Below are 24,881 nucleotides of genomic sequence, written 5' to 3' on the forward strand. Positions count from 1 at the left end.
TCAGCCAATGGCCTCATCTGGTCCTGTAGCTCCGCCCACCTCGCTGAAATAATTCATAGTTCTCACAGTTTTTATTTCTGTCTGTATCCATAACAACAAACCTCTTCCCTAGGTAGGCAGAAAGGTGTGTGTGCGCGCGTGTGTGTCTTCTGCACCAGCTCGGAGGGTAAAGTAGCTGGATGAAGGATAGATGGAGGCAGATGGACAGAAGTGCCGACTCAGCAGCCATCTTTCATCCTCACCTGTGAGCAAAATGGGGCAAACACCCGTAGAACAGGGGTCATTTATGGTAGAAATGGCACGTGAGCACGCTGTGCACGTCACCATGTTGCAAAACGTGCAGGTACTTCTACACATACAAGAGGATCAGTTTAATGACATGGAACTCTTGACCTCTGATTTAGTAACGTTCACCTACGGCACTCACTCCTAACCAGAACCAGAACCAGAACCTTCCACCCTCTGCAACCTGAACCAAGCCGCAAAGTCACCTTAACCTTTTAACACACATCAAAGAGGAGGAATAAAAGAGAAATGGAGCCAGAGACCCTGGGAAGCTTCAGCCTCAGTTCAAAGAGCCGGCATGAGGAAAGAGATAAGGAGCGAAGGAGAGATGAAGAGAGCGATGGGAGAAGAAAGGGAGAGTCAATGAGGCGCAACCACCACTTCAAATACACGCAGCTTAACCTCCCGGCCTTCCTCGCCACCGCCACGTGTTCCAGAGGAGCGGGATGAATTCCAAACGGATGCGTTGGGACCTGCTTCTGTTGTTTAGCTCCACGATTCTCCAGTCTAAGGAGTCAAAGCAGCTCAGATTTTGCTCTGAGGTCGGATTTGATTTAACCTTTAATGACGCTAAACATGCTGGAGAAACCCGCTAAAATATTTAATCCCTGCAAAGAAAACCCTGGACCTCGTCTTTCCCAGCGGAGTCTCACAGCGTGTCGTTATTCTGCTCAGGTGTAAGAACGGATCTGGAATTTATTCGAGGCTCAGGTCCATTTACCCCCCACCCCCTTCCTCTCTCTCTCTCTCACACACACACACACACACACTCCATTACACAGCAGCAGTCCATCTGAGAGCTGCTCCACTGAAGGCCACTGTCACTTAGCCGAGCGCCGCCCATCTGCACCTGTCAGGCGCCATCTCGTCTCTGCGGTTAAGCTAGCAGAAAATAGCCCAGGGAGCAGAGAGCATTGTGGGAGCTGAGGAGAGGAGCGAGTCTCAGCTCTGGCCGCACGTCCGCCTTCAGCTCTTTTAACGTTTTCTCTGTTTCTACATAAATGCGCATGAAAGCGTGACATTTTTCCCCCAAGGTCTTCCAGCCGGTAGCAACAACATTGAGACAATGAACAATAGAAATTGATCTTTATGGGATAAATGAACCTTTTGATGGAATTTGTAAGATGATTCTCCCCTGAAAATATAAAAACAAATCAGACACTGTAAGAAATAAACTTCTTTATTAAACCACTGACATAAAACTCTGCTATTTCCTAAAAAAACCAAAAACACTTGATGGATGCAACACAAGACATGAAAACCACCAACATCCTACATCTCTGAACTGCATCTGAGAACTTTGTGGAAAAACTGCATTAAAAGGACAAAGAGGACAAAATATTACATCACGGTAAAGAAAATAAAAGCATTAAAAGTATCAAGAAGGTTCACATCATCACCAAAACATGGCACAAACGTCACTGGGAGTCAGTTTTATTCCACCTTCACAGCTCCGACAACCGGCTGCTGCTGTGCGTCTAAGACCTTTTTAAATAAAGCTTCCGATTCAAATCCTGTGATCGGGCTGTGGATGGACGATGGGGAGGTGGATGCTGGGAATTTACTGGGAAAATGGTCCAGTTTTATGCGATACACGTTTGCTTGTTTTTTACATAGGATATTCGAGAGGTTTGTCCACCAGGGGGCACCTGTGAGGCACAAATTGCACAATAATTTCAATAATTAGCTAGAAATTAACTAAAAAATAAACTGTTGGGAAAACCGCTGACTTTCCACATTGAAAAATCATCTGGTTTTGTTTTTGATGCAAGCGGTTGACACTTCACAGGTTTTTAAATGTACACCTATTGGTTGAGCATTTCCTGTTCCGGTGTTTGTACGCACACCTTTTCCCAAACAAAGAGCATAAATGAGCCTTTAATGAGAACATCAGTGTTAAATATGTGGCCAACTCGCTGCCAAGGACTGAAACACTAATTACAGCCTTGCCTCATAAATTCACTCTCTGCTGATTTAATTAGCATAAATTCCAGAACGTTCATTTATTTACGCTGTTGAATAGTTGTAAAAGTCGAGAAAACGTCACAAAATGGTCCATAAATTATAGCTCTTTTTTTTTGCTTTCAGGGTAAAAAGCCGTCATCAGAAGAACGCTGTCCTTGACTGCAGGGATAGTGGTACCAGTTTAATTAAATATTGGGGTAATAACATTGTGTAAAAGGTTACTTTGGTTTAAAAAAACAACAATGTAGGTAACTGCAACAGCTAAACCAGCCGCTAAACCAGAGGACATCAGAAAAGGTTAAAAAAAAGTCTCTTGCTGTCCACAGAGAAGCTACATTGCATACTGGAAAAGGTCAGGAACCAGTGTTGGACTAATACTAGATCATCTCCATAAATTATTCTGCACATGAATAAATCTGCTGAGTTCTGGGTCCAAGTGCTGCCGCCCGTTTACGTCCTGCACATGAGAACGTCTGCAAAGGGACCCAGGAGGTTCTTGTTGAAGATGCACCTGACCCACACCAAGTAGGTGGTGAAGGGCTTGATGTTGTCTGAGAAAGTGTAGTTCTGCTGGGGGAGGATGTAAGGCATGTAGGTGTTCTCTCCCTGCTCCTGAATCCACACCTCGTACTTCACCTCTCTGACCTTCAGGTACTTCAGATTCCAGGGGATCTGCCAGGAGACGGTCAGTTTAGCCTCATTACTGGTTTGTACGGAGGTCTGACACTGGGGGTCCCTGACCCGGCCGGGGTGAAGCGTGCTGGACAGCTTTGACTTCTTCAAAAGGGGCTTTGCCTTCACCCCTTCCTGAAGCACCTCTAGAAAAGACGGAATGTCCACTAAGGTGTCTTGGTAGATGCGGAAAAGCCACTCTGGGTTGCGGCAGCACAGGTGCCTGGGGACGTCCTTGCTCGCCATTATCCGCTCCTGCTCCTCCTTTTCCAGGTGAGCGATGCCGCCTTGTTCCCAGGGTCTGTCTGGGTGGGTGACGGTGTTCTCCTCCTCCGTGTTCCTCCAGGGAATGTAGTGGAGGTCCATTCCTGGAAGGGAGGCCAGTGTTCTATAGGGGGTGTACTGATCTGGATTGACAGCGAAGGGGTACAGCTCGACCACGACGGCTCCGGGAGGGAGGAACAGTGAGGTGATCAGCTGAGCTCCGTGCATGCTGACCAACATGGAGGCGCCGCTGATCACCTGGACGATACTGGGGAAGCTCTGCTCCTCCAGGGACACCGTCACCACCCTCATCTGGAATTCCTGCGCCAGAGCCATAATGAGCTCGGCTTCATTCAGGATCAGCCTGGTCGTCGACCGGCTGAACACCACGATGTATTCATCCTTGGTCTTCTCATCTTCAGCGTTGCCTTGGTCCTTCTCGCCACCTGCCGCCCGTGTGATGTTCATTTTCTCCATGAGGACTTTGGCAAAATGCCGGAGCTCGTTCCCAGAGACCAGAATGTTGGCCTTGGGCCCCTGCGGCTGGACAAAGCCATACTGGTACCAGGTGGTCATCTTGGACAGGCCAATGTAGGACTTTGTGAAACACATGAGCTTTCCAAAGTTCCTGAGCTGCTCCTTCAGCAGCGGCTGCTTGTTGCTGAGAAGCCGGTAGAGCTCGAAATGCGGCCCCTCTTCCCAACCTTCCATGAAAACCAGGCGCGCATCCTCGTCCGAGTCCAAAAACTGCTTCATGGTGTAGAAGGCTGGAAGCAGGTCGTCGTGGAAAACATGCATCAGGTTGTCGGGGTTGAAGCGGTTCAGGATCAGCGTGACGTCGGGTACGAACACCGGTTTGGGCATGAACCTCAGGGTAGCAGCTGGGAGCTCCAGGAAGTTGAAGTACTGGGTGTTGTGATCCTCCACGGAGGACAGATCCAGGAGGGCCGGTTGGAAGCGCCGGGAGCCCAAGTTGGGCAACATGACGGAGGAATTGGAGTGAAAGAAGACGAACTCCTCTGCCTCGGAGCAGTAGCACAGGTAGTCGAAGCGGCAAATGCGGTCGGTGTGCATCTTGCCGGTGCAGACCATGCGCGTGCCGTGTTCCTGCAGCGCCTGCAGGGCCACGTGGTAGTCGATGTGGGCCTGCGAGAGCTCCTGCGACTGCCGCGTCATGTGCAGCTCCTCCTCCAGCAGGGCCGCGTGCTCGCTCAGTTTGGAATACTTCCAAAGCAGCGCTGCAACTATGGAGACGAGCAGCCCGTTGAGGAGCGTGCCCACACTCATCCTGCAGCCCGCCGCCGACATCACTGCCGCGCCTCCCGACTCCAGCTGCCCTCCGACGCCAGAGGGAGACGAGGCATCCGCCGCCGAGCCAGGCTTCGGAACAGGAGGAGATAAAAGGAAACGAGGTTAACATCAAAGAAACGGCATAAAGAGCAGAGAGAATCAACACTCTGCAGCTCTCAAGTCACACTGGCGACGCGCTGAAGCGGATCACCGCAGCGCGCAGGACAGTTCTGCTGTCAGCGCTCCTCATCTGCATACGGGGAACAACCGAGTCATTCAGAGCCCCTGAATCAGGCCGACCATTAATGACCAGCAGCTGCCTCCAAACATGAGCAGCTCGCTTGCTAAATACCCACAACTGCTACCTCCTGACCTAGGTGGACGAATCCGTTGCTGGGAAATCAACTAAATCAGGTCAAACTAAACCGGATGGTAACTTTTGTGCATCTTCTGTTGCATGTCCATCCCGTTCTGACACGCGTCCGTCTTCATTCAGCAGGACTAGAACTCCAGATTAATAAACCGGATGTCCCTGAATACAATGTCTCTGTAAAGGTCGCGTTCATACCTTTGTCCCGACATGCACCAACGATCTTGTTTTCCTGCCTGACTCAAACGGAGGACACGCCGCGCCTTTATATCCTCCACACTCGCTGACCGTGAATCCGCTGCGGTGCAAAGGTTTCTGCTGATTTTCACGCTGCCAATGTTGTCCTAGGCCGTGGACGTGCAGCCCAAACGGGGCGAAATTAAGTGTGACGAGGAGGCCGCTTGTGTAACTGACATTAGGCCGGCGTCCCGTATGTTCTTTCTGTCCCCGAGGACGAGGCCAGCGTGATGCTAGCTGTGCCAGCGGCGCTGCTTAATCCCTCCCGCTGCACACTGGCTTCCACTGGGCGGGGGACGCCAGTGTCCTCTAGCAAGCCGAGGGACCAAAACCTCGGAAATGTCACGGAACGGCAGCGCGTGTGAGACAGCTTCATTTACATGATTTAAATTAGAGAAGCAGAACGGCGCAAGCAGCTTTCAGGTTGCTCAGGAAGTTCTAAATACAGTCCTGTAATCTGAGGCGCTCGTGTGAATTCAAACCTGACCTTGAAGACCCGCAGGTTTCCTATCATGTCAGCAGTGACACACGATAGCGCCCCACCCCCACCCGGCTCCACATGATAGCTGAAATGGTCCAATTAAGTAAAGGTCGATTTGCAGGGGTTCTGAATATAATCAAATATGAAACGAGAGCCGTCCTCTGAGCCCAGCGGACACAGGGGACAGTCCAACATCCATATTCTATTTCCGAGCTGTTAAGTCGTTAAGTGACCGTCTGATTTTTGTCCCATCTCAAGCGGGCTCCAGCTGACACGGGTCCTGGCGTGAGACCGACACCATCTGAGCTGGACCGGTTCGGCTGCTTCTGCTGGTTAATGTCTGGTCAGACAGGATGTGGCTCTCACATCAGCACCGCAGGTGACCTTGAGGGGGCTGCACCTCTCAGCTGAAAAGCTATTCTCGAAATGCGTCTACAGTTGGGACATTAATAACAATCATTCCAGACGAGCTGTACGCTTCTGTCCCTCCCAGAGCTGCAGAGGTTTATCCTCCCTCCACCTCTGCTTTAGACAGCAGGGCCCCTCCTTAACCACAAATGATTCATTTCCAATATAAATAACTGCACTATTCTACAGCGCTCATGTCTCCAAGTTCAGTCTGGGTGGGTGTTCTTCACCTCGTGACCATAGACATGATTATGGCCTCCATCCCTATCAGGCTGTTGCTGTTTTATAGCAGAACCCCCCCCCGCTGTGGCCACTTGATGCTGATGGCCTGCAGGGGACCAGTGGGTGGTGGTCCAGATCATATTGGAGGCACCATGATTTAGCCCTGGTGGTCTCCGTTCTCTTTGTTTCTGAGCTCCATGATTACTTTATTCCTTAAACTTAAACCAGTTTAAGACCAGCACACTGCCTGAGTGGGGGGGGGGGGGGGGCTACCTCAGTGCTGGCTTGGTTAGCACGTGTGTCTGCTCTAGAGATAAGAACCACCCTGATGATGATGTGAACGGCTGCGTGGGGGGAAGTCCAGAAGGTCTCATGCATTTTAATGAGAATCCTGGAAAGCTGCAGCTAAAGAGGCGGGAGGGGGGTGGTGGGTGGGCGGAGGGTGGGGGCGTACAGGAGAGGAGAGGCGACATCAGCTCTGAGCGGTGGCAGCAGTGGTGAGCAACATTCCTCACATTGTCCCACCTCCTTCCTCTGGAGTTTCTCCATTTCTTTTACTTGCAAACTCTTTATTTAGAGCTTCCTCTTCAAAAACTGGAAATAAAGTCAACTTCTCTCTGTTACTTTAATCAAATGTTTATGTCTTTCCCATTTTTAGCCCTTGTGCAACCATAAAACGCTGGAGCTTTGCCTCCTACCTCACGTTCCACATTTAAAACTTAAGTCCTTTAATGTGGAGTCAGACTGAACCAGTTATGGATTCCCAAATGTTGCCTGGAACGTTGGGTGGAAAAATAACTGCAAGTTGATCACTGGTTTCAGAAGATGGAGGCTGAGCCTAAAGAAATGAAAACCCAAAGAGCTCTGGATAGTTTGTCTTCTGGTATTGACCACATATTCCCTCTCTGCTGATCTGGCCTGTCAGGCTGGATCTAGCACCTGGAGTTGAGTGTGAATCTGCAGAGGATTTATAATCCAAGCGATTAGCTTCCGTTACAAAGAAGAGCTGGTTGGTGTTTCTCATGTTTGAGAGCAGCTTTCTCAGTGAGGCAGGTGCAGCAGCTGCTGGGCGTCAGGAACCACTCTGTGTTCAATGCCTCGCTGCTTTAAAGGTGTTTTAAGAATGTTTCTGTTCTTGTGTGATGCTGGGCAGGTTCTAACCCCCCCAAGTTCTCGAAATTAAAGTGAAAATTAGGCTGAAAATACAGGGTTGGAGTTTCCTTGGTTGCACTGGAAATAATATTGATTGTTTTCTCCCTAAATTGTGCTGAAGTTACAAATAGTATCATAACATGGCTGACATTGTGTTGTCTCTTCTCCCACTGGACACGAGACAAACTGTGTGTGTGTGTGTGTGTGTGGTGTGTGTGTGTGTGTGTGTGTGTGTGAGAGAGAGAGAGAGAGAAGGGCATTTTCACCGCAGCAGCAGTGCCCCAGGACAGGAGGCGGTATCCAGAAACAAGCAGCAGGACAGAAATAGAAGTTCCAGAGCTGACATTGGCTCCTATAGGAGACAGACTTCTAGAAGCACCACATCCAGACTGAGTTCTGGTTCTGGTTCTTTCAGAATCACCTCAGTCTGGCTCAGATAATAGAGCACGGAATATTTTTGGGATTAAACGTCCTCTTGTGACGGTCCTGTGGTGCATCATGAGATGATGAGGATCGTCGCCATGGCAACACATTCTACAGCCAAAGGTTGGATTGAGATGGTTGGGCAGACGAGCCTGTGCAACTTTTGGGCTAATGAACCTGTGGCCTTTTCCCGACAGATCCGGGTACATTCAAAACAAAGGTGTGAAGGAAGCCACGAGGTCACCGTCAGCATTTGAACCCCCCCCCCCCCCTGAACCCCCCAACGGGCGCAGCTCTGCACTCCTGCTGCATATTTTACCATTACAAGTGCAGTTGTGCTGCCGTCAGCCTGCAGAACCAAAGAAAAAGGCTCTTTTTCCATGATTTAATCCAACTATTGCAGGTCAGCCAAGGTCAGCCGATGTGACAGATCTGTGGTGGACCTGATGATCCAGTGAAACGCGGCTGAACTTGATGCATTACCTGCGCTGAAGTTCACACGGCGTGTTAACACCTCCACCCTGACAGCCGCGCATCAGAACTGTGAGAGCTCATCAGAGATTCTTTAAACAAGCACGCAGGGAGATCCAAACAGAACTGATATATTCTGCTCATCTCGCCTCTTCAGCGCAGCGAAACGTTGCTAAAAAATGAAGCTCTGAATTATTTGTGAAGAGTCGAGCAGGGAAAAAAAGGCAAACTTGACACGAGACCCACATGAATCTCTTCTTTTCGACAAAACTGATTAAATCATCTCATTTACTCAAATACCCATCTCATTTAATCCAGATGTTTCCTAACCTGGAAGTCAGCCTCAGAGATGAGCTGCCGATGTGACATCGTCTACGCAGCTGTCGCATATTATATTTACTCCTACATACGGAGATTACAGCACATTACACATTAAAAGAGTCATAAATAATGCACAAACACTAACAAAAGGTACTGAAAGGAAATATGCTTCCTATTCAAGCAAACGGATGAATGAACTGTACTTTAACACACAGCACAGGAAAATATTGAAAGAGTGATCTCTTTATCTATCAAATAGTGTTTTTCCAGCTCCAGCGTGCGGGTTAAACAGGATTTAGTGGTTTAAACTGATCTTTCCTCCACATTTGATGTCGGGTTGTTGGTATCTTCATCATAAATCGCGCACGAAAGGAGGTCAATTTAAAAGGACGCCTGTGGTGCTGCAACACTCCGGTTCACCCACTTTATCACACCATCAGTTTTCAGAAGTGACAACACGCCAGTGATTAAACTGTAACTGGTTGACATCTGGAAGCTTCTCTCACACCGAAACGCACGCGCGCGCGCGCACGCACGCGCACACACACAGCTTCGAGACGGACAGGGCTCTGATTGCTTTATTGTCAATAAAAAGTAGAATGCATTTTCAGAAGAGGAATTCTTACCTTGGGTCTCAGGTGAAAGGTTGCTTTTCCCTCCTTAGACAGGTTAACGTTAGCTCACTTGGGCAGCATCTCCTTCAGTATATCGCAGAAACGGTCCAATACAGAGACGAGACACGCGACGTTTGAATTAAAATAACAAGAACTGGTTGAGACTGGCGCGTTTCTTTAAAATGCAGCGGTCTGTTCGGTCGTCACCTTACCCCAGGCTCAGCCGGGCTGTCGGGGTTGACGGGCTAGCCTAGCCGCCACACGGAGCCGGGGCTGCTGCCTGGACTACCGACTGTGCGCCGCCTGCAGGCTCCTCCCACTTCCAGGGGAAATCTCGCTGTCAAACATCGCGATAAGAGACAGCCTTTGGATTCTCGTTTCAAATTCATGCGCTCTATTTAGCTGGCTTCCAAACACCGAATTAGGTTTTAGTCAAAATGAAATGGTGCAAATAACGTCTGTAATGCACGAACACTGGTTCCGTTCAGTCAGTCAGAAAAAAGTGTAAAAGTTGAGTAAAATAAGATTTTTTTCTGGAAATATTTTGGACACTAGTCTCTTTTTGGGTCAAGACGTTCTCTCTATATTTTGCCTCACGTAAGATTTTTCTACTAAAAAATTATTTTTTTTAACTGTTCCTCAGCAGTGTTGCAGTTGCTGTCAGTTTATTCAAAAGCGAAACTATAGTAAACCTGAGAAAAACATTTTAAAAAAAGTTAACTGGGCCTGCGTTTATCCACATGGTGAACTACAAATAGCGATGAAAAAGACCATGTTTATTTTTTTAAGGCATTATAGACCTGAATTTCTTACTTATGCTTTTGTTTGAAGTCAGATTGTAGTGGTGATCAAAAAACAACGTGGTATTTATAAGATCACAAAACAATTCTGAATTAAAACTAAATAAAAATAACTAATCTATCATTCTTTATTTTCTAATAGAGCTGTAAATACAGCAAATATCTCAATATGAGGCTACATTTCCATCTAGTGTTCAGAAAAAGAAGTGCAACCACAACAGCCACTAATGCTTGTGCCGCACATCTGTCGCGTGTTTCATTTCAAATTCACGATATAACAAATAAATAGAGGCAGCATAACAGTCCAGCATAGGTTTAAAAATGAAACTCGCAATTCATCCGCAGAGAGACGCCACAAAACCTGAGCTGCACTGTAAATTTTCGTGGACATTTAATTTTCACGGTTGAAATAAAAAGACTGAAATAAAAGATTTGGGTACAATTAGGGAACAATTAAGGAATTACCATTTCACTTTGAGAATGAAAACACATGTTTGTTTAGTCCACGGTAGATGTCACTGTGCCTCCTTTATTTGGAAGATCAACCAACCCTGCAAGCAAAATGGACTGAAACAAATGTTGACAGTAGAAATCTCAGAACAACGAAAGTCTGGCGTTAAGTCCACCGACCAATTATTATTTATTCTGTGTGAATAGCATGATCAACAATCCTCGTCCAAAACAATGCATTTGACGTCATAGCACTTTGCGGTGGGTGATGCTGTTATGCTGCCTTCAGGTATCAATTTTTTGTCCCAGACAGGCAATTTCAAGTGTAGCATTATAATTAAACGAATGTCATTATAGCTCTCAAGAAAACATGTTGAGTAGTAACTTTCTCTACCGCAGTAACAGTTGAGCCTAATAGTGTCTATACATTGTGTTTGTCACTTGAACGGTGAGGAGTGGCGTGTCAGCCGTAACGGCAGACGTATTAATGAGAATTGCCGACACTTATTCAAGCACTTGAAGGCAGCATCACGGCTCCACAGCCTCGGCTGGGAGGATACGGCGATTCAGAGCTGGGCAGCCGTTGCCAACGATGCAATACCTCGTTTTACGGACGAACCCTGGGCACAGGCACCCAACGAGTGCCGCGGACACCACGAAGAGGCGGTACTACACTCGTCTCCTCTGATATTTCGCGACAACGTTCGGCGTTGAGCCCGCGAAGAATCTCAGACGCCCGGTAAGGAGCGAACACGTAGCTTTAGGTCTACCGAAGGAAAGCTGGAGAAGTCCGCCGTACTAACTTTAGCCCGCTACATGCTAACGTGCTAGCTGTGTGGCATTAAAGCAGCGCCCGTTTGGGCACAGCTTCTGCGTTTTGTCTTAAAGTACGGATTAATATCGCACGATTTCGTCGTTGCTGTTGTGCTGTTAGATGCGGGACGCGGTTAAAGATGCTAACCCGCGGAGCTAAGGTTGGAGCGCTCAATGAACAAGAAGCTAGCCTCTGGTAACGGCAGGCTAACGTGTCATGTTGGCGCTACCGCCGGGCCCGTCGTGCAGCTCACTCCCGGGCCCTGCTATCGTTGACACCGAATACAGTGCTTGTGGAGAACCAATATTTTATATGTGATCGAGTTCTGCCGATCTCCTCCCAATAACACGAGGCAGCGCATCTCCGTAAGGAAGCCGAGGCTGCAGCCATCCTCTCAAAACAAACAACACCTCGGTCAAACTACCAGGAAGATTCGAGTAATTCCTTAATGGTTTTGTGGTTGGCTTTCATGAAACCAACACAGCCACTTTAATTGAGCCTCTGGTTGCTGTTGCTGTCAGGGAGATGGCGGAGGAACGAGTATTTTCACATTGTACGCACATTATTCGGATTGTTTTAATCGGTTTATGAATCAGCCTGTTTCCGGTTAGGAAACCACAGGCTTTGAAAATAAGTTTTCTGTGTGTCACTGTGCAGGAAGTTGGAGCCATGGCTTTTTCAGCCTTTGATGAAGTGAACTAAGCTCGACCCACACCACTCCGCCAAGGCGCCCCTGCGTGCTGGGGGGGCTCTTTTCCCCCATCGCCCTCTCCAGCTATGGCAGGCTTCAAGCGGGGCTACGATGGCAAGATCGCAGGCCTGTACGACCTGGACAAGACCTTGGGCCGTGGCCACTTTGCTGTTGTCAAGCTGGCCCGCCACGTCTTCACCGGGGAGAAGGTGGCGGTGAAGGTGATCGATAAGACCAAGCTGGACACGGTGGCCACGGGACACCTGTTCCAGGAGGTCCGCTGCATGAAGCTTGTTCAGCACCCCAATATTGTGCGCCTCTACGAAGTGATAGACACCCAGACGAAACTTTACCTCATCCTGGAGCTGGGGGACGGCGGCGACATGTTTGATTACATCATGAAACACGAGGAAGGTCTGAATGAAGACCTGGCTAAGAAATATTTTGCCCAGATCGTCCACGCCATCTCCTACTGCCACCGCCTGCATGTGGTGCACAGGGACCTGAAGCCTGAAAACGTGGTGTTCTTCGAGAAACAGGGACTGGTCAAGCTCACCGACTTTGGATTCAGTAACAAGTTTCAGCCGGGCAAAAAACTGACCACCAGCTGTGGATCTCTGGCGTATTCTGCCCCCGAAATACTGCTGGGCGACGAGTACGACGCTCCCGCTGTGGGTGAGTAAAGATGGATAATGTGTTGGGGTTAAAGTGGCAAAAGTTTGCGACGAGAGTGTGCAGGAAGTCTTTACGCTGGCGGTGTGTTTTTCATCTGCTGAGCTGGATGGATGCGATGGCTACGCACCAGCCAAGCTTCTCTCGCTGCCGGGCTAGAGTCAGAGACACGGCTAGCACCTGTTTCACACGTTGCAGTCTCACCTGGCTTCAACACCTCGCCTCCACAGAAGCCACGAGCTGCCGCGTGCTGGGAACGGCTCATTACCCACGACTTTGCGCTCAGGCAGCAGGTTGTGCGCACTTGCTCGGGTTTTAAATATCCGGTTGTCTGTTCCAGGGCCGCGCCGCCTGCGGCTAACGCTAAACACCGTGCTGGTCATTTGTCGTGCGCTACAAGGTCAGTAGCAGCGGTGTCTGTGGTCGTCCCTCTACACCGAATGAGCTACCTCATTGATTTTCTATGAGAACCGACTGAGCACAGTCAGAACGATGGTCTCCGCTTTGGCGCCGTTCCTATCTGTTTTGGTCCGTCCGGCTCCAGAACTGGGGTAAAGACGAAACGGCTTCTGAAGGCAGTTTTCTATTTCTGTGTCCTTTTCCTTTTTCCTGTCAGAGTTCAGGCAGAAGTAGGGAGGACATGTGGTCCAGCATCCCGAGCTTCTGTTGATGTATTTTTATCCTACGGTGTGTTTAGGTCCCTTTTCCCCGGATGGCGGGGAAACAGGATGAAAGAAAATCACAAAATAAAAGCATCTGAAAGCATTTTGGAGTAAAAAAAATATTGTTTTCGCTATTAATAAAGCAATAATTGTGTCCTAAAAATTATTGTTTTAGTACAGAAAGAAAAAGAAAATATATTCAAGCACAGCTTTGGTGTTGGAAGGAAAAAAGGACATTTCAAAGAATTCCATCCAAGGTTTAAGAGAGAAGTAATCACTAGTTGGGAACAAAACCAGTTAGCCTACATGTGTAAATACGCAGCAGCGCTCTGCTCAACGTGCACGGATCACCCTGATTGAGTGCTCAGGAACAGGCTGAGGGGATTCTAGGCTGTGTGTGTTGGAGATGATGTGAACCCCCCCCCAACCCTGCGTTTGTTGTCTATAGGGTTTGATCCCAGCAGAAATAAAATAGCTCCTCTTCTGAAGCGCCTGCATTTGCTTTCTGATCGATAATTGGATCATTTTATTGTTCGGTATCAGACGTTAAAACCCTGATGTGACATTTGGGCCCGTGTGTCGTGCTCAGGTGGAGGTGTGTGGCGTCCACGCTCTCTAAAGCAAAGATGCTTGTTGCTGAGGGGGGAAAGTGAAACCCTGACCTCCACAGAGGTGATGTTGCTGCAGGAGTGTTCACAATAATCAGGAAATGAAGAAAAATGCTTCTTATTTGCATCCTCGGTCCCAGTCTGGGGCAGAGAGACCAGTGTTAGACCAATTAATCATAACAGTAATGATTATTTTCCTGACAATGACAGTGAAAACTAGTGTTTGTTGACACACACTGCACACACACACACACACACTCACGGCAGCCTCTCTGCTATATTTGTCCTGCGGAGCCTCGTAGCCACCGATGGCAGAAGAACCGGTCGATCAGGACCGATGACAGCCGTCACCTGGATGGCCACACGCTCGCTCACAGCGATGCAGCGTGCAAGAATCCAGGAAACTGCTTCAGCCACCGTTTAGGTCCCCCCCCCGTGAGGATGGTTCTGTGGTGACTGCCTCTGTCGGTCCATACGGACATTCCCTGATCTCTGTCAATGTTTAACCGATGTGGGAGCTCTTGGATGGGCTATTATTACATCGCGAGTGGACAGAGGGGGGTAAACAGTCAGGGAAAGGAGGGTAATTAGGTATGATTATTCCGTCCAGTCATCCATGAACAGCAAGAGAGGGTTGGTCTCCGCATCACTGCAGCCTGGATGCTAATGAAGCGCTATCGTACATGGCGATGAGACGCTGGGCCAGTGATCTCCCAGATCCCCCAGTTTGCCTTATTGGTTCCCAGTTTTACTGGGATGTTTCTGTGGAATCAAATAACCAGAGGTAGACAACGCCAAGCGCGTGCGCGGGGGGGGGGGGGTACTAGCCCCCGGCTACTAAACGCTCCTGGACCCTCAGGCGGTTGGTACGAAGCTGTTGTGTTCACTGTGAGGAGACGGGCAGCCTGTGTGTGTGTGTGTGTGTGTGTGTGTGTGTGTGTGTGTGTGTGTGTGTGTGTGTGTGTGTGTGTGTGTGTGTGTGTGTGTGCGCCAACATTGGTGTACAACTATAACCACAGACTGGGACAAGATGGGGCCTGATGTGCTCTCTGACCATTTTTGGGTCTGGAACAGAAGGTTCTGCCTGTTATGGGTCCTTTCAGCTGCCTGAGCACCTTCGATGGCGAGGTTTGAAGCAGGCGTTGGGAACGCAGCGGTTGTGTTTTTGCATCTTCCGTCACACCGGCGGCGTAAACGTGAAATCTGGTCTGGGCCCCGGCGCACGCGCCGCGACTGCCCGCCGCCAGATCGATAGAGGGTAGAGCAACTCACGGCCTTGTTATGAACTGCTGTGTGCACGTGTGGAACCATTTGCCAGGGGGCCCTTTCAGCCTATGATTTGAGGTGGAGGGGGTTGCTATGGGAACAAACGCTCTGAAGCTGCGTGCCAATGTGGTCCCGCTCCTCTGTGGTGGAGGTCAACGGCTCTGCGTCGGTTCCAGCCGTCTTTGACAGGCGTAAACATGAGAACTCTTCATGAGAGTTTGGTTCCTCTTAGATGGAAATGAAAGCTCCTCGGGCTCTTCTGGAAGATCCTAACTCGCTCAGTAAATGTCTCTTTTGTATCTGGAGCAAAGGAAGCGCCTCGAGGCCTCATGCTAATGGAAGTTAGCATGGACGAGAGCTGTTTCCTCCATATTGGGCAGCAGCTCATCTCCTCTCACCATAACCTGTTTGCCCCCGTGGGACTGGATCAGAACCAGCGTTTTATGTACGTGCACGCGACTCGTGCCACGTTCCATCAGCGACATTCTCTGCCTTGGTTTTTCTTATGTGCTCAAGTGTGGTCTCCTGAGTTAATCTAAACCGACACCTACCTGCCTTTCCTCCTCTCCTCCTTCGTCCCCCCCCCCCCCCCCCCCCGGCTGACGTCGGCGTCGCTGCTGCGCTTCCTTCAGCGCCGTATTTGGACTCAGAAGCGGTAAATCCTCAGACTGGCTCAGAGACGGAGGGCTGTGGTGAAGCAGCCACTGGATTAGGGGGCGTAGGTGCACCGCCACATGGTCCTCCTGCAGATGTGGTGTGTGTCAGATACCTGAGAGTTCAAAGGTCGTCAAAGGTGCAGACTTGGTTGATAATCTCGTCACACCCTGTTTCTGCAGATTATAATCTGCTGGAATTACTGTGGAAACACAGAATTTAGAACTTGTTTGGTGGATCAGAGAGAGCAGAGGTCAGGTAATAATGGACCAGAAGGTTATTGGGTCACATCCTCAGGCTGGCCCGTGTGCAGGGTCAAGGCATCATTGAATTTATGATGGGATGTGAGTGTTGGACCTTGATTGAGGTTTAGGTTGATAAAATGTGACTAATCTAATATTGTTCCTGGAATATTGACCGGGCTCAAACACAGACAGACGCCTGCGTCACAGCCAGACCAGCAAAGATCTGCGTTCATTTCATTAATTACCCCTCTGATGGTTCAGAACCCTAAAGATGGAGCCGGATGATGGCCCGTCGCTGTTCAAATGGGCTGAAAGGTTATCCTTGTAAGTGTGTGTAAGTGTGTGTGTGTGTGTGTCTGAGTGTGAGTGTGTGTGAAAGAGAAGAGAGGTTCTGCTTGACAGAAGTCTGCTACCTGATCCCATCTGTATCTGACAGAGTGGATCTGAAGTGGATCTGCTGCTGTCACTTTAACCACCTGCCAACAACAGAGGTGTGTGTGTGTGTGTGTGCACTGTGTGTGTGTGTGTGTGTGTGTGGGGGTGTTCAATAGTGGTGACAGAACAGAGCAGGGGTGGTGTTTATAGTTGACACCCTCAGCGCTGCTATTGGATTGTTGGTTCTGGTTCCTGCTCTTCCTCCTGACAGCACGTCGGATCCTCTGGGAGGTTCAGCTCAGGTGATCCAGGTCCAATCAATCCAACCTGAACACTCATGGGGTAGCTCCCTCTCAAACTCGTGGGGGTTCGGTCCAGGCCGGAAGCCTCCGAGTGTCGCTGCCTGTGAGGGTCTCTGGTGAAACCCCCCCGCATCCAGGCGGAGCGCTGCAAAGTCCAAACCCACAGGAAGATGACAGATTGTTCTGTTCCGACCTAGATTCTCTTTCTAGGCACCGGTTTCCTTCAGCCCGGCTGCCAGGTGTAGCGATTAAACGGTTGTGAGTCGTCGGCGTGGAGCGGGAGCGGCGACTCCTCCCGGGGGGTTCATTAGCATTCATCTTCATGCTTAATGAAACATCCGGGCTGGAGCAGAACCGCTTCAAGACGGGAAACATCCCACACACTCACACACTCAGAAACTTCCACAGGCCGAGTCGAGGTCCATCCAAGCTGATTTATTGACGTAAACGGGGTAATTGTGCACAGATTGTGAAGACGTTGGCATTTCTGCACCTCACTTCCTGTAAACGTTCCCTCCCGTCTTTGTCGTCTCCTGTCACAGCCGCTTTGCGGAGTATGGAAAACCATTTTCCAACACATCTGTCTCGGGTTTCCCCCCTCTCCATCAGCACTTCCCATGTTTAGGCGCCTGCTGATGATCCTGGCAGCACCGCGCTCGCAGCCGTGCTCCTGGCGCCCTTTTATCCCTGCTGTTGTCCCCCTGTAAATCTGATCATCTCTCTCTCGGCCTCAGACATCTGGAGCCTCGGCGTGATCCTCTTCATGCTGGTTTGCGGCCAGCCGCCGTTCCAGGAAGCCAACGACAGCGAGACCCTCACCATGATCATGGACTGCAAATACACGGTTCCGGCCCGGGTCTCCGGCTCCTGCAAAGAGTGAGTCTTCACTTTTCTCTGATTAGCTCGTTCCTGCTGTTGTTGATCGGCTCCCGTTGATGTTTGTGTTGCCTTTAAATGGAGTACGGTGGGGCCTCTACTGACGAACGTCTCTACATGCAAAGTTTTCAGGTTACGAAACGACTCAACGGGAAAATATTTCCTCTGGTTACGAAAGAAATTTCAGGATACGAAAGGCAAAAATACGCTATCGCTGCTACTCGCAGCTCGCGGAGTCTAGCGAACACAAACATGCTTGTAGCTGCGCTAGCATCTTCCTGTCATCCCATTGGCTAGGAGGGACGTCAATATGTACAAGTTTGTGTGTATCCCAGCGTTTATTTATTCTGGGTGTTCGTATGTTTGTCCATTAGATGGCGGTGTTGCCACAAGTGTTAACGTTTCGTTGCTAGTAATGACGTTCGTTGCTAGTAATTTACTCATGTAAAATTAGCCTGTAATAAAGTTCATTTGTTCCTGGAGAAGCCTTGCACTGAATTCATACATTTATTGTGTGGTAATCTAATTGTAACATGTATTTGTTACATGTTTTGATGCATTTTTATGATTTATAAAAAAAATTATGTCTGAATTTTTGGGGGCTTGGAACGGATTAGGGCATTTACATGGAAAACGCGTCTCTACTTACGTAATTTTCAGGTTACGAAACAATTTCCGGAACCAATTAATTTCGTAAGTAGAGGTCCCACTGTAATTGGAATCATGCTGATTAATCTGGACACCAGATCCAGCCCCCCCCCCCGAGCCCGATTCTTCCGGACTGAGCTGAAGGACGAGGCAGCATTGGGATGCTTTAGTTGTCCGGAACGCGCTAATCGATTCCAGGCTGTAGCCGGAAGAGCCCAAAATCCCTGCCAGCAGTTTTCCTGCACCTATCACACTCCAAACCAGTCTGGCCAGTCAGAGGGTGGTTGCGTAACGATCTTGGACCGAGTAAATAGCTGTCTTCATTTTGCACTAATAAGAGTAGATTTAGAAACCTAACGAAGTGCTGGGTTTGTGCCGAGGGTTGAAAATAAACGGGATGGTGCAGCTGGCGCTTTTTAGCTCGATTCTGTTCGGAATTAGACAAAAGGGCGTGGAGAACACGGCGTGCTGCTGTCAGACTGTCCAGTCACGCCGCTGCCGTCCAGCAAAAGCAGATTCTGCCTATTTACACTATTTTAAGCGCTCAGATTTCAGAAAGCCACGTTTTAAACGGGCCGGATGCCGTCCAGGACGTCGGCCACCTTCTTAAATCAGCCAGGAAATGGAAGCTGTGGGAACAAAGCAGCCACGAGACCACGTGAGCGGTTCTGACTTCAGCCGGAGCGGTTCGTTGTGGGTTTTTATACAGTTCTGTCCATGTTTTCTGATCAGTGGCTAAACCAGAACATTTCCTCTTCAGCGGTTAACGTGCACATAACTTGGATGAGATGCAGAAACGCTCACCCTCTTGTTCTCTCTCGACGTGTCAGAGCTGGGATGAAGCCCAGTTTTCTGGCGCCGTTGCATTCATGCGCTAACGCTCGCGCGCTAACACTGCTGGGATGTCTCACACAAGGTTTGACTCCCTTCTGCCGCCCCGAGGCTGGGAAACATTAAAAATAAGCAACATCTGACGGAACACACAAGTGGAAATGGTTTAGCTGAAATGCTAATCTAGGTGATTTAGGAATGTACGTTAATGGAGCTGGTGGGATCCCGCCGTGACTCCCTTCTGCCGCTGCTCCCGTTTTCTCGGCATCATTTACGGATGACATCAAGCATCGTCTGACGCTTCTGTATTGATTCAAGTCTGCGAGTGCCTCCGTGGCGCCTGAATCGACAGAGGTGTGCAGGTGGTCGGGCTCTTTCATGCCGCTCCGCTGCTCCCGTCGTCACACTCGCTGCTGGTCGTCGTCCTCGGGGAAGTTCGATCCCACTCCTCCCCCGCTGGCGCGGCTGACAGACAGGCAGGCGCACGGCGCTCTCCCCAGCCCGCCAGCCGGTGGCGTCCCTCTGATGGTGTGTTCACACACCAAACTTAAGGATGGATTTAGTAAAGCTAACGGCTCAGCTGGGCTGTGCAGCTTTTCTCAGCTCTATATCTGTGAAGGCGTAGGCGGCCTGTTGTTTCCCTGATTTCAGCTCTTTGTCCTTTTCCCTTAAAAAGGACAAAGTAGCATTTTACCAGTCAAATGGTCCCATTCCCAATGGAGGGTCCTGTAATTCACTACAGACTGGGATTAGGCCTCATTTCATCCGCTCTCACTTCAGATTAACAGCTATTTCCTGCCGTAGCACAACGTCTGGACCCACAATGCTTTGTCTTTCCCCAGAATCCGGATCCCAGATAATCCTGTTAAACTGCAATCTCTCGCTTTCAGCCGCGTGATTTGTTGGATCTAGGATGACCAGCTGCAGCTCCACACCGTCGATTCCATCAGAGCAGCTGCAGCCGCTGCTTCACCTTCCCTTAAGCGGGTCAAGCGCTAAAGGGTTCTGGTTCTGTTTGTCTCCGGGTCGCACGTGGGCAAACGCCTCTAAAGATTTACAGCCAGGTTTTCAATTTGTTGTCTCGTCTCTGCTCCTCCTCAGCCTGATCGACCGCATGCTTCAGAGGGATCCAAAGCAGCGAGCGTCGCTGGAAGAGATCGAAAGTCACGCCTGGCTGCAGGGGGTGGACCCGTCCCCCGCCACCAAGTACAACACGCCACTGGTGTCGCACAAGAACCTGTCGGAGGAGGAGCACAACAGCATCATCCAGAGGATGGTGCTGGGAGACATCGCAGACCGGGAGGCCATAGTGGAGTACGTCCTGCCCTAATACCTCTGTAAAACACACACACACACACACACACACACACCACACACACACACACACACACACACACACACACACACACACACACACACACACACACACACACACACACACACACACACACACACAGGCGAGGCCCGCCGACAAACGGCAACCGAGAGGGTGGCTGCTTTCATCAAAGGGTTCTGGCTGTGTCAGGAACTGGACCGCGATGTGGGTTGGGGGTCTTCCCGCGTCCTGATGGCGTGCCTGTCCTTTCAGGGCGCTGGAGACCAACAAGTACAACCACATCACAGCCACCTACTACCTGCTGGCCGAGCGCATCCTGAGGGAGAAGCAAGAGAAGGAGGTGCAGAACCGCTCCTCCAGCCCCAGTAACATCAAAGCACAGTTCAGGTACAGATCAAAGAGGTTTCTCCAGGGTTCTGCTGATGAGGCGGGTTTACAGAAGGTCCCCCCACGTCTCCTCAGGCCACCGCTGCTGCACAGGTTGCGTAACTTTGTCGGTATTAAGCTGGGCCCTTTCTAACGAGCGTAGGAAACCCCGACAGCCGTCAGTCATCTCGTTAGCAGAGATGGACGGAAGTGACCCGTCTGGCTCCTCTTGGTCCAGGCGCTTCCTCAAGTCTCCGAAGGTTCCATGTCCATTTTTGGACAAACGCAGGTCGCTGTTCCCATTTTCCATCGTTAGTCAGACGGTTTGAAAACTGGGCTCCTCGTTTCCCTTCTCCTCAGCGCTTCCTTGCTGTTTCCGTGCCAACATTTGTCTCGTTAGAGAGGAGAGTTGGACAGAGCGCCGTTCTGAGAGGAAGAGATTAACAAATATGGAAGAGGGGACTGGAGCCCAGCTGGGAAACACCGCCAACGTTCCTCGGCTGTGCAGAGAAGCTTTAAACATCAACTCGGGCCTTTATCACCTGCTACTCTAATGCCTCCGTCACGTCTGCGTTATCTCCGTACGCACGGTTACAACTCCAGAGACGTGGTTCCTGAGCCGTATCCATGAGAGCATTGATTAGCGTGCTGGAACAGAACCAGTGCCGATCAGCCGGCCTGACCCACATCCCAGAGCGCTACCTGCTGCAGACCAGTGGGCCTCACGTCCCAAATAGAGCATATCTGCGTGTTGTGGGTGGTCTGGGACCAACTGGGCCGAGGTTTCTCCTCGGATCAGTTATGAATCGACACAAAACGGCCCAAATTAAGAGCTGGACCTCGACACCCGTGCTGGTCTCTGCAGGCAGTCATGGCCCACCAGGGTGGACATGCACCAGGACATCGAGGGCAGCCTGGCCGCATCCTCCATCTCACACGCCGGAGGCCCCCAGTCTCCGGCCCGGAGCGCCGAGAACCTGCTGAACGGACATCGGCCCAAAGGCCTGATGGAGCTGGGCCGGAGGGAGGAGAGCGTGACGGACGCGGCGGCGCCGATGGTGCTGGTACGTTGTCTCTAAAAGTTCACACCTGGGCGCACACAGCCTCTTTAACCGGTTCTCTTTAGGGGGACTCTTGTGCTGGCTCAGGGTCCGGGACCACCAGGGGGCCCACGCCATCCACCTCGGCTGGACCCAAGCAGAGAACCTGCCTGTTCAGGTGTGGCAGCTCTGAACCTCCGACAGTCCCACGTGGCCACAGCTCCTTTCAACTCTGTTCTCTTCCTCCAGGGTGGAGGAGGACGAGGAGGAGGAGGAAGAGCAGGACCCGTCTCCTCTCCCGAGCCAGGTGATCCTGCGCCGGAAGCCCCCCTCCATCACCAACCGCCTCACCTCCAGGAAGAGCGCCCCGGTGCTCAACCAGATATTCGAGGAGGAGGGCGAGTCTGACGACGACTTCGACATGGACGAGGGGCTCCCACCCAAACTCAGCCGCCTCAAGATGAACATGGCCGGAAACCCCGCCAACCTGAGCTCCAGCGCCGCCTCGTCCCCCGGGTCCACGCAGAAGCGCTACCACCGGCGTAAGAGCCAGGGTCGGGGGTCGTCCTGCTCCAGCTCGGAGACCAGCGACGACGACTCGGAGAGCCACCGCAGGCGCCTGGACAAAGACTCGGGCTTCAGCTACAGCTGGAACAGGAGGGACAGTAGCGAGGGGCCGCCCGGCAGCTCCGGGGGCAACGGGGGCGGCAGCAGCTCCGGCCAGAGTAAACCTCCGGGCGAGGGAGGGGGGACGTCTGGACCAGACAGAGGAAGCCCCCCTGGGGCCGACGGGAACAGAGGAGGTGGCGGCAGCAGCAGCGGAGGTGGCGGCAGAGGAGGCGGAGGGGGGCAGGACAGCCCCTCCAGCTGTTGTAACAATAGTAGCACCTCCGACCCCTCCCTCGGCGCCGCCCCCCGCCCGTCCCGCGCAGCCAGCCGCAGCTCTGAGCTGGTGGAGAGCCTGAAGCTGATGAGCCTGTGCCTGAGCTCGCAGCTGCAGCAGCACCGCGGCGGGCGGGGGGGTCGAGGGAGGGGGGACAAGTTCATCATCCACCCTCACAGCCTCTCAGGAGGGAGCGTGAAAATCCAGGAGAAATCCTCCTGGAGGATGTGCATCGGCTCCATGGGGAGCCTGGACACCATCACCCTCCCCACCACCGCCGCACCTCAGCACCATTCGCGGAAAACGGCGCCGCACGGCCGCCCCGGCCCGCAGGGGGCGCCGCTGAGCAGGGACGCTCACTGCAACCTGAGCGCTTTGAAAAACAGCGTGCTTCAACTACCTCTGTACGAGAAGACCATCTCCGTCAACATCCAGCGTGGGGGGGGGGCCAGGGACGGCCTGCTGTGCACCTCCGCTCCGGCTAGCTGCTGCCAGGTCATCTGAAGCCCCGCCCACCACAATCAGAACCAACCACGCAGGGCGTCATGTCAGATACACTGCTCCACACGATTCCAGCTCATCCTGCTGCTTCCTGCTAACACGGCGTTAGCTCGCTTGTTTCCATTTGCCGCCATGTTAGCGCAGCTAACACAGGTTTACGACGCTAACGTGCTGCTTTAATTTGACACCATAGAAAACACTGTGGAGTCACTCACTCCTGAAGCTAAGAGCACCTCACAGGAAAAAAAACATCCCCAAATTTAAGAGTTTTACTTATTTTAAACATGTTGGGAAAGTAGAGGAAGCGTCACGAGTTCAGAGGGAAAGAAAAAGAAATTCCATCGACTTAGTTTCCCTGTGGAGGTTCGGTCCCGTCGTTTGTCGTCCTCGCCACCCGACCGTCTGGACCTGCTGCCCATCGACACCATTATTAGGTAACTGTAGCATCAATAGTGACGACGAGCAGACGTGAACGTTTGTGACTTGGCCGAACATTTGGCGGCGGCGGAGCGTCGGGCGGGAGAAGCGAGCAGCTCCACAAACACTCCTCCACTCTTTATTGCACTGAGATGTTTTAAGTTGCTTTTATCGATATTTATCATCTAAATTTGTGTCTCTTTTTTGTCTAAATTCGGACTTTTTTTCACCTTCCTAATTGAGTGAAGCTCTTCTGTGGTAACAGACAGACCATAATATTTGATACTGTGGCACTATAATGCTAACCACCGACGGGTTTGGATACGTTACTGCTGAACATCTATTTAAAATTCTTATTTTTTTAAAGTTAGCGTGCGTTTGCTGTCAGCCGTTCACCTCCACCGGCTTCCTGGCGTCACCCAAAGCTCAGCGCACGCGCGGGGGCGTGTCCGGTATGTAAATACAGTATGTTAAAAAAAAAAAGTAAAGTTTATTTTTAAAATTTGTACATTTTTCGAGTGAACTGCTGTTGTAAAATATGGACCGAGGCCTGCGTGAGGATCGATCGGAGGAAGAGCGCGTGTGCGCACGTTCACACACACTTGTGTGCACGTTCACACACACCTGTGTCAGAGGAAATTACAGCTTTAAAGGCAAAGGAAAAGGGGAAATGGGGAAACTCTTTAAGGGCATTGGCAATAAGCTATACCATGTGTTGCAGCTATCTGTACAGAAACTTTTTTATTTTAATTCTGGGCCTGTGAGGCCTTTCCGCCGGACTGGTTTAAAAACAAAGGAAAGCTACGTTGATATTTTCCTCTCTGGGTTGGTGTCTGACGGTAAAACCAAATGTAAATACGTTTGTAGATACGGCGCGCTGCCAAGGGCAGCAAGCTAGCCTTATAATAGTCACTGTACGAGTGTCGGGGATGGAAACAAACGCGTGCGAGGAGGAACCAACTCTACCCATCAACCGTCGTCTTACTCGGCTGTATTCAGGTGAATGACGTGCATGTGTTTCCGTGTTTCGGCGAGAGAATCCGCCTCAGATACGTTACTGGGACGAAACAAAAAAAAAAGAATGAAAAAACAGAAACTCCCCTGTGTATTACTCTGTAGGTGATATCTGTTGTCAGAAGTAACATATAGCTATGTTAATATCCAGAATAAAAGTGTGTAAAACTGTCTCACACCTGGTGTCTGGCTGCTTCTGTGGGCGTGGTCAAACTCACGATAAGCCCCGCCCACACCACCCAAACAACAGCGTTC

General features: G+C 50.7%; 2 protein-coding genes across 2 annotated transcripts; one reads left to right on the forward strand and one right to left on the reverse strand.

Moving 5' to 3' along the window:
• Positions 1-1,449: 1,449 nt before the first annotated feature.
• Positions 1,450-9,467, reverse strand: pomgnt2 (protein O-linked mannose N-acetylglucosaminyltransferase 2 (beta 1,4-)). The gene is made up of 3 exons (XM_057045515.1): positions 9,388-9,467; positions 9,188-9,259; positions 1,450-4,566 (listed from the first exon to the last, which is right to left on the reverse strand). Exon 3 carries the CDS (start codon positions 4,492-4,494, stop codon positions 2,701-2,703), a length of 1,794 nt encoding a protein of 597 aa, XP_056901495.1. The 5' UTR covers positions 4,495-4,566; positions 9,188-9,259; positions 9,388-9,467; the 3' UTR covers positions 1,450-2,700.
• Positions 9,468-10,949: 1,482 nt separating this feature from the next.
• On the forward strand, positions 10,950-24,804 carry snrka (SNF related kinase a). The gene is made up of 8 exons (XM_057044592.1): positions 10,950-11,164; positions 11,897-12,605; positions 17,449-17,590; positions 20,171-20,383; positions 20,658-20,792; positions 21,637-21,835; positions 21,898-21,989; positions 22,061-24,804. Exons 2-8 carry the CDS (start codon positions 12,017-12,019, stop codon positions 23,196-23,198), a joined length of 2,508 nt encoding a protein of 835 aa, XP_056900572.1. The 5' UTR covers positions 10,950-11,164; positions 11,897-12,016; the 3' UTR covers positions 23,199-24,804.
• Positions 24,805-24,881: the final 77 nt, after the last annotated feature.

This window comes from Takifugu flavidus, chromosome 10 (assembly GCF_003711565.1).
Source record: "Takifugu flavidus isolate HTHZ2018 chromosome 10, ASM371156v2, whole genome shotgun sequence".
Classification (NCBI taxonomy): Eukaryota; Metazoa; Chordata; class Actinopteri; order Tetraodontiformes; family Tetraodontidae; genus Takifugu; species Takifugu flavidus.